We start from the raw sequence: 10338 nt of genomic DNA, 5'->3' as shown, positions 1-10338 counted from the left end.
GCACATGTAGGATTCTGCCGCCGCTCCTTGTTTTGGACCTTTGTGTGTTCTTGGCGATGCGATGATGCCGACCCTTCACCAATCACAAGTCACAGCCCCCTTACCTTTCTCTGTCAACCTGGATCTCCAATCTCCATTTCCCTTTCTATATTAATTCCAAGATTTAAACTTCAGAAAATAAATAAGGAATTAAATCTTCTTTATCACCAGATTGATCCTTTAAAGTTACATTACTCGTTTATTAGTGTCTTAATTATTAAACCTGAGACTAGATCATGCATGTTAACCCCTCCAAACCAATCCAAACCTTATCAAATCAAGTTTAAAAAAGTTTAAAAAATTTAAATTATTTTGATAAAAATAATTAACTCAAGTTTGCCGGACCACAAGTTGACTCAATACATTCTCCATACTAGGTATGACAACTGTGGCTTGTGCTATGAGATTTTTCTTGGTATTCTTTTGGTTGTTCAAACTAGAAAATGTGGCTCGGGATTTAAAACTAGCCGTTTTATCAGCCCTCTTCTCCACATGATTGGGGGGGGGGGGGGGGGGGGGGGGGTGGGTGGGTGGGGGTTCTTTAGGCCCCACACTCAACAGGCACATAGTACGTAGACTACTCAAGTTGAATCTCCGTCCACCGCAAGCAAACATGAGCTTGCGCCATTGGTTCTACCAGGAAGCCAAAATGCTATGGCTTAATTCAAAAATCACAATCCAAAGTGGAATGGACATTGTAAAAACCACCCTGCAATCCTCCCCATGAAATGGGATAGTGTAACATTCACAAGATAATACAAAGAGTCAAGATCCATCACTGAGGCCTCTCAGCATCATTCACAAGATGCCCGCAGTCAATGAATAAGCAATCACGAGAGAGTCTCAGCGCAGTGCTAAACCTTTGGGATCAGAAATACCAATACACAAACAGTAGTTAACTCAGAAAAAGTGTAAGTGCAACAATTCAGATGGGAAAGACAATACCCCAAAGGGAAACGATGACTTAAAGCACCTTTTGTTACAAAACCATTCGGGCCGGAGTGCCCGTTTCCGTTTTGTTTAAGCTTTTCAACCTGCTTTTTAAGCAAAAAGTAGCTGAGAAGCTTTAAACAAACAGGCTTTTAATAGTCAAACAACTGGGTTTCTCCATTAGTTGCAGAAATCAATAAAGGGAGGGGAGCAACGAACACTCATGAAAAAGAAAAGGGATCAAACACCTTTGCAGTTTGCACTAGCTGAAAAGATGACAATAAGAATATAAAACTAAAAGACCCAACAAGTAATTAGTCACTTAACAGACCCGATAATACAATACTGGAGGAAGTTTTATTTTAAGTGACCAAATATATTGGGTTAGCAGAAGTAGAACTCCTATGCTGTTGCTGCTCCATGTTAAGCTCCCTCAGGCTCAAATAAGGTATCTCCATATCACCTTTTCTTGCAGGAGTCAAGGTTCCAGCTAGAGGCCCTGAAGACGGTCCGCTAGTGGACCTGGAAGGAGTACTTGACCCACTTAAACTATCAATTAAATAAACAGATCCTGAGATTGAAGCACTGAAAGCTCTAGCCCTTGCTTCGAGCACATCTTCTTCATGATCAAGATAGTAATCTTTGTGATTACTGTGGATACACTTCCACTTAAAGAACAACATTGCATTTCTCCACCATTTCTTCTTCTTCTTGCTGGCTTTGTGGACCTTTCTACTTGCAGACTCTTCATTTGAAATGGGCTTTCGGAGCTTGAAGTGTAAAGAGTCAACGGAAAACCTTGCTGTTATAGTCTTTCTCTTGCGATTTCTTGCTTCCTCCGACAACTTATTTATATGGAAATTAAAAAGAAAAAGGGGTCACTTCAAAACATCAAATAATTAAGAGTATATATAAAGGACTGATTATAAAGATTGAAACAAACCTCAAAGTAATCAATTTGTGGGTCAAAGCCATAGTCGCTGAAGTGAGGTTCTGGCATGGGAAAAACTGGGGACTTGTTTGACATCTTTGCTTTGTGGTAGCACCGAAGCGCAGGACTTTTAATTGTCGGTTTGCTTTATAGGAGAGGAGGGGTCAGTAAATTACTTTAGCAAGAGTATCGTTGTGAATTCATCCTTGTGAGAGGACGGGGGGCGAGCAAAAAGAAATATGTGGTTTTTTTGGGCCTTGGGCTCAAAGTGGGTGATTGGCCGTGGGGAATAGCAAACCCTAATTATTAGTTATTAATTACTAATTATTACTGCCAAAAATTAAAACATATAGGGTTTTGTCACTAATTATTAGTTTTAAAAAAAAAAGATTAAAAATAGCATTCTGTAAATATTTCTCTTTTTTTAAATTACCAAATATGATTAAAAAAATAATCAAAATGTCCATGAATAACGGCAGACTTTGTTGATTTTTAATTTTGTTTTTACATTTAAATAAAAATTCATCATATTTTCCAAAGCTGAATTAGAAAAATTTAAACCCCAATTGATTTTTTTTAAAAAGGCACAGTCTTATTTAAACGCAAGAAAAAATATTAAAAAATCACTAAAATTTTTAATTCTAGGGTTATCATTAATTATTGATAAGTTTTTTTATTTTTAAGGATCAGTGTTAAATTTAAATAAATAAACAATGAATAAGGTTAGAATTTTATTACATAGAATAATTAAAACAAAACAGTAACAATAACTTTTTTATTTAAAAAAATATGATAAAAATAGTGTCTACCTTTTCTTATACACTACTAATCCAATATTTAATTTTTAAATAAGTCATTATATATTTTATAATTTTTATTTTTTTAATTATTAGATAATGATGTTAAAAATTACTTTATTTTATCAAAATCATTTCGTCACTGATTTTCATCATGATATGATAGCATGATGACTTGTTTGATATTTTTTCTTCGTGGTAGCTCCAATGCGAAGGACCTTTTTTTTGGGTTTGGGGCTGGGGGGGGCTCGGGCCTTGATGTGTAAAGTGGATAATTAGCCGTTGGGGGAATAGCAGACCCTAATTACCAATTATTATTACCAAAATTAAAATATATAGGGTTCACTCACTAATTACTAGTTTTGAAAAAAGAGATTAAAAAATATTTCTCTTTTTTTAATTACCAAAGATGATAAAAAAATCAAAATGTCCTTACATTATTGGACACTTTGTTGATTTTTAATTTTTTTTATTCTTAAATAAAACTTCATCGTGTTTTTCAAAGTTGAATTAGGAAAATTTAGACCTTCATTGGTTTTTGAAAAACAAAAAGCAGCTTTATTTAAATGTAAGAAAAAATCAGTAAAATCTTCAATTATAGGGTTATCATCAATTTTCAACAAATCTTTTATTTTAAAGACTAGTGTTAAATTTAAATAAATAAACAATAAATAAGCTCAGAATTTTATTAGATAGAACAATTTAGAAAAAAAAACACAAGCAACAATAACTTTTCATTTGAAAGGATGTGATAAGGGCGATATCTACCTTTCTTTATGCATAGCTAACCCGATACCCGATCTTTAAATAAACTATTGTACATTTTAAATTCTTTAATTTTCTTAATTACTAAGTAACGACTCCAAAAATTACTTTATTTTCCCAAAACCATTTCATCGTTGATTCTCAGTATGACAATATAGTGACTCCATTAGGGACTGAGTTAAGCCAATTTTATATGTTTATGTCCTTGATTGTTATTTATTTTTCAGCAATTAATTATTTTATTTGCATTCTTTATTTCATACTTTTATTCATGTTTGTTTATTATAATTCATTTAATTCAATTTTAATATTTTACATGTTGGTTTGGATATGCATGCATGTTATTTATTTGAGTTTCACATAAATAACTGCAAAATCCATAAAACCTCTGGACTCGAAATCATCCATTCTAAAGATAGAAAGAAAGATTCGGTGGAAAGAATGGCTTATGTCTATTGATGCTCACTTGAACTTTTGCTCAGATTAAACCCACCGTATATGCTTGGTTATATGGATTATATCTCTAAACCAGGTGCATAAGGTTAAATGGCTAGATTATTTCATTGGTAATTTGGATGATCCAAGAGCTTGAAAAATCTCTATGGATGAACAAACCAAGCCTAAACCTTTATGAGTTATATTCAATCTAATAGAACGGACCTTTTAGGACATGACTTAATAACATGTCATTTACATACGTGCTCTCACTTTATATATTGTGTTCTTATTATATCTTTATCGACCCTTATAGAAAATGTGAGATGATAGAGCATATAACCATCATGGATATGAAGGTTGGGTTATAGTAGGATTAATGGAATGTAAGGGATTGCTTGTTGACTAGATTCAAGTTTTAATTACCTGAACATGAACATGTGAAGCTGGATGAAAGATCTCTGGGTGTGAATCAGTTATTAGATTGTTGGAAAAGATTTTTTTTCATAACCAATCTAATTTTGAGAAACATTATGGTGATATCGTGTAATTGCTTACAACTAAGATTCAATAATCATGCTTTCAAGCTTTAATAGGATTTTAGGATCCTGAATGGAAATGCTTCACTTTTGACAGATATTACTCCCATTTTATAAGGATATGATGCCTTTATAGACTTCCCCAAATCTGATAAAGTGTACTTTTATAATTTTAGAAATAGACTTCTTTTAATTTTACTTAGCAAGCTAAAAAAATATAATAGAAACCATTTATATTATATCTAATCGTAATAAAAACTATTATAGGTGTGTTTTAGATCAACAACATCACATTGGTTAAAAAGAATAGTCAAATTTATTATCATAGCAAGAAGTTCATGAATTTCGACACTTATAGCCTATTAAATGTTCTTGTCTAACTAGAAAATTTTCAACACAAGTTATTACATCCTTGTAAGAAAAAAAATCCTTACAGGATAGAAAATTTATAAGTTAAAAGAAAGTAAATAACAAAATTTATATAGCTTATTATGATCTATATCTTGCTTTCACGAACTTTGACTCACTTAAAATGTTTATCCCAACATAGAAAAATACCTCTAGACTCTTCTGGTATAATTTAAGCTCAATCCAACAATTTAATTTGAAGTTATGCTAAATAGATTAAAACTGGATGGTATAAAATTTTACATTGAATTTAATTTGAAGTTATGCTAAATAGATTTAAACTGGATGGTACAAAATTTTACATCGAAATCTGAATTTGACCTTACTTGGGTCGTATCAATCCAGTTTCACAAACTCTTAACTTATCATAGTCAAGTACTCCATTACATATTAATACCTTAAATTTATTATGTGAATGGATATAGCAAACAGATTTTGAGGTATAAAGATTATTATCTTTAAAGTATTAATCGTTCCAGCTCTATTTGCTGTAAGGTTAAAGCAATATATATTTAGGATATAAGAAAGTCTTAAATTTATAAAATAATTAACATAATCAAAGAGTTTGTAGAAAAAAATAAGAAAAAAATAATATTTTTTTTAATTGATTTCTTATCATATCAAATTGATATTTATAAGAAAAATAACATCCTTTTAGACTAAAATGTCTAGATAATTTAAAAAGTACATCTCTTTAGAGTGTTTGTAGAATTTGAAAGAGGCATATTTTTAGATCAAAATGTTTGTATACTTTAAAAAGCTACTTTTTATCCAAATTAAATGAATAACTTGTTATGAGTGTCATGCATAATTAATTCATTCTAAAAATAAAAAATTATTTATTTTATATAATACAAATTACTGAATTGCCAACACACACATACACACGTATAAATTTTGAGTTTCCATTCAAGTCTTTCTTCCAACATCTAAATATATTGATTCAAGGTGGGCTGATGTTCTCTTTGTTTATCCACATAATATAAAATCTATTTCTATAACATGTTAAACACACAATACCATATATCATGCACATCTACTGGGCCGTAAATATTGAAACTCCAGTTCATACCCCCACACACCATGTAAATTCATTCTTAAAAATATATGCACTGACAATTTCATATACGCATCGATCATGCACGTTAAAACCTTCACCCAGAGACCAAGTTGCTGCAGACTTCTTCCTATCCTACTGTTTTACCATTTCTTTAGGATACCAAACTAACCAAAACACAGAAAGGAAGGCATCATTTTTTTACCCTTTTTTTGAAAGGAAGGCATCATTTTTTTACCCTTTTAAAAAAAAAAAACGAGCATAGGTACAGACTAATAACATCAACTCTTCTATCTCGAAAGCTTTTTCATGAAGAACAAAAAGGGTTGGCAGGCCTTTAACACAAATAATCATATGTGAAGCAAAAGGAATGAAAGGTGGTAAGCACAGATCTCATGCTTTTTAATTAGTAGGAAGATACCTCAATGCTGTGGAAGTAAATCCATGCCAAAACTGAAGCAGAGGAAACAGAACCAACAACAGGTTTCTCTCTAAACTAAGAAGTCTCATGGCTATTTATCACATTCAATGAGATCGTATAGGGAAGAAAAAGAAAAGGAAAAAGAAGAAAATGAACCACATAAGATTACACCTTTAGCTATACATATGCTGGGTCCTATCAAAACAGCAGCATGAGTACTAAACCAAACTACCACCTTTAGCTATGGATGAACTGCCATGGTAAGACTCCTTTTTTCGTTTGCTCCTCCTCTTATTTTTTAGTCTAATTCACTGATGTCTCTCTTTCACGCCATTCCTCTTTTCCTTCTTTTTGTTTCCTTAATACCCCTCCCTGTAAAACTCTCTTCTTTCCTTTTCACTTTCTTTGCTTCCTACTATCTCTCTCTACTGTTTTTTCTCTCAATTTTTACCTTGAGAGCTCTTTTCCAGAATCTACTCACTGCCTCACCCTTTTTCTTTCTTTCCTTCTTTTTTTCTTGTAAACTCTCTTCTTTCCTTTTCACTTTCTTTTCTTCCTACTATCTCTCTCTACTGTGTTTTCTCTCAATTTTAACCTTGAGAGCTCTTTTCCAGGAACTACTCACTGCCTCGCCCTTTTTCTTTCTTTCCTTCCTTCTTTTTTTCTTGCAATCCCTTCTTCGAGGGGTCTTTTATAGGCGAAAGTAGCTATGGGCAAATGAATCTTTGGTTTGGCGAGATCATCACCATTGATCTCCAGAAAGACATCACCATTGTTTTTTTTGTAAACAATACCTGTTATTTGCCTGAGTTTAAAGACTGGGAGGAATGGGAGCAAAGTAAATGATCTGATGAAAAGAGTGGACTGTTCGTTATAGGGTGAGGGACGCGTGAGAGAGAGAACCTTTTGTCCAAAACATGCCCGAGAGCCATTAAAGCACCTCCAGTATAGCCATGCGGTGAGACAAAGAAATGCTGCCGCTTTTATTTCTCCCAACGGCGTCGTATAGACATTTCAAATATTTTTTGGTGAAACTCACGTCTTCACTTGAGATCTTTTTCTTTTTTTAGATTCAAATAAAACGAGGCCGTTGTTTTCCAAAGTTCAATTAGGGTTTAAATTTCCCTAATTCAAATTTAGTCTCTGATCTTATACATCTAGCAATTAAAACCTCAATTGGTCAAAACTTTAACAATCCTTTCAATTTAACCCTTGGAGTGTTCAATTGCATGTTCTCCCAAATTTCACGCGCTTTATATATTGGTCCTTGATCTCGTAATTATTCAAATTAGCCCTCGAATGACCCTTTAAACTTTCAAGTCTTACAATTTCACCCCTGATTAAGTCAATTATGCCTTCAAAGTTTAAGTGCCTATTCATTTTGGTCCTTACACCTTTAAATATTGCAACTTTGATCCTATTTGGCTACCAAACTCTATTTTTCTTTAATTAAACCCCTATTTAGATATTGGCAAAAAAAACAATAATTTGCGTGGGATCCAACACGATTGCTAAACACAAATATATATATATATATATATATATATAAAACCCATAAAATCAATTTAATATTTTGAAGAATTTAACACTATAACGTAATTAGCAATTACATTTTGAAGCTGTTCTTGGGTGGACATCGAGGTCTTCTAAATGCTCTACAAGTATCCTTTCCCTCTGTTTTACCAAACTTCTCCCAAAACAAGCAAAATAATTAATGCTCTTAAAAAAAGGAGAATGATTTCTACTAAATGATTACAAAAATAATAATTATTTTTATTTTATATTTTTTCATGTACTTTATATTAAAATATCATAAGTTAATTTTCGTTGCGAATAAAAAGGATTTCTATGTTATTAATATATCATACAAATATGATTTGCATAACATAAAAAAGATTAAAAACTAGAGATAAATTAAAATAATCTAAAATCAATCAATAGTATAAAAAATAAAACTAAGCCAAACAATTTAAAAAATAACATAGAAGAAATCAATCAATATTAAATAAAAAGAATCAATGAAAAGATTTTAAAAACACCAACAAAATACACACGAAAAGAAAAAGTAAGTGCTGGTGGATAGGCTAGGCACACGCAGTTGACATCTAATAAAAAATGCCCAGGCATACCTGGAAGCGTCCTGGAAGCCTAGGTCCTCTCTCTCTCTCTCTCTCTCTCTCTGTATATATATATCTACACACAGACGCAGAAATCGTTCTCTAGTATATATATATATATATAGACACACAGACGCATGAATCGTTCTCTGTTATTAATTCTCTACTTCAAGTACCAACTCCAAAAACATTCCCTGTTCATCATTTACAAGCTAACCCACTTTCTCTTTCTTCTACTCCTATAATTCCATAGACTCAGCAACTGTCTTAATACCCACAATCAAGAAATGGACTCGGACTTGGGAGATCCACCAAAGGAATATAGAGAAGGCTATGCATTAAGTGGCAAGATAATGCTAAGTGCTGTTGTTATTCTTTTCCTTGTTATCATTTTAATGGTTTGTCTGCACCTTTACGCTCGCTGGTACCTCATCCGCGCACGGCGGCGCCATATCCGCCATGCCCGCAACCGCCGTAACCATCTTGTATTCTACGTCGACTCTGCCCACAACCCTACCATTGTCACAACTGAAGTCACACGTGGCCTTGAAGAGACCGTCTTAAAATCGCTTCCTGTTTTTGTGTATTCAGAAAAAACCCACCAAGATTCGATGGAGTGTGCGGTTTGTTTATCCGATTTTCAAGAGAACGAGACGGGTCGGACCTTGCCTAAATGTAATCATAGTTTCCACATCGAGTGTATTGATATGTGGTTTCATTCTCACTCCACGTGTCCTCTCTGTCGCTCTCCGGTTGAGCCGGTGACGGAAAACCCGGTTCAAGAGGGTTCAGGTTACGGGATTTCTGTACCGGGTTCGAGTTCCAGTACGGGTTCCACGCGTCAGCATGAGGAGGATAGTGTGGGTTCGGCTTCTACGTCGTCATTTAATGACAGAAGGAAACGCGTGGAGCTTTTCGGGGTGACCATCGAAGTGCCTAGAAGAAATGGGAATTTTGAGGATGAGTCAAACACTGAGTCACCATCAGCGAGTCACGCGTTTAGATCGCCAATGAGTCGGATGCTGTCGTTTAAGAGGATGCTAAGTAGGGAAAGAAGAGGCACTGCGTCTCCTAACGTGGCTAGCTCTGTGAGTTGCGGTGGTGAGTCGGGGACGACTGAGATGGATATTGAACGAGGGCAGGATGAGTCGATGCCTCAGCAAACTCGGTGCTAAAATCAGCGGTGGATGATTAAAAAGCTACGTGGCGGTTGTCTCATGCAGAAAACAGGCGGCGATTTTCAGTCGCTTAAGTGGGGCAGCGTGTGGGCACTCGTTGGACGCCGCCTTGGGCTCAAACGTTTAGCTTTGACTTGTGTATAATGAAATGAATATCTTCTTATTATTTTTTCTCCTCCTTGATAATGTCTACTATGATTTTCATTTACAGAGATTTAGATAATGGTCGTTTTGTATTGGAAAGTGAATTTTTTGAGCATGTATTAGATTTAATTAATATATATATATATTTAAAATATGTTTTCCTAAGAAAAACCTAAAATGTCTTGATATGATAAATTTGTGATTTATATATATATTTCAATTAATTGTTTTTCCATTCAATACTATTTTTTCTTTAATTATTTTAAATACACATTCTTCACATCAATCTAGGGCATCAAGAAAAAAATTAATGAATGCCTCCCGACTTTAAATTCAAAAATTAAAAAAAAAAACACCATATCCTACCATTCTCTTAAAATTATTATTATTATTATTATAATAACATAACTTTAATTTCACACCTCAAAAATGAGGTTATAGATCGGAAATAATTGCTCATTACATTAAGTCACTAAAATATAATATTTATAAATTTTAACAATTTTAATACACGTAAATCTCATAATTTTGATATGCAACTAATTTGATTTATAAAATTCGAGAGTTGTATTTAATT

At 33.3% G+C, this 10338-nt stretch overlaps 2 protein-coding genes across 2 annotated transcripts; one reads left to right on the top strand and one right to left on the bottom strand.

Annotated features, from left to right (window-relative positions):
• Positions 1-1123: 1123 nt before the first annotated feature.
• LOC105112440 (uncharacterized) lies at positions 1124-2110 on the bottom strand. Its single transcript, XM_011008147.1, has 2 exons — positions 1913-2110; positions 1124-1814 (listed from the first exon to the last, which is right to left on the bottom strand). Exons 1-2 carry the CDS (start codon positions 1994-1996, stop codon positions 1332-1334), a joined length of 567 nt encoding a protein of 188 aa, XP_011006449.1. The 5' UTR covers positions 1997-2110; the 3' UTR covers positions 1124-1331.
• Positions 2111-8579: 6469 nt separating this feature from the next.
• LOC105112439 (RING-H2 finger protein ATL2-like) lies at positions 8580-9853 on the top strand. The gene has a single exon (XM_011008146.1). It carries the CDS (start codon positions 8727-8729, stop codon positions 9612-9614), a length of 888 nt encoding a protein of 295 aa, XP_011006448.1. The 5' UTR covers positions 8580-8726; the 3' UTR covers positions 9615-9853.
• The last annotated feature ends 485 nt before the right edge of the window (positions 9854-10338 follow it).

This window comes from Populus euphratica, unplaced genomic scaffold (genome assembly GCF_000495115.2).
Source record: "Populus euphratica unplaced genomic scaffold, PopEup_1.0 scaffold339.1, whole genome shotgun sequence".
NCBI lineage: Eukaryota > Viridiplantae > Streptophyta > Magnoliopsida > Malpighiales > Salicaceae > Populus > Populus euphratica.
The sequence above is the reverse complement of the archived record's forward strand: the minus strand, read 5'-3'. Positions and strand labels throughout refer to the sequence as shown.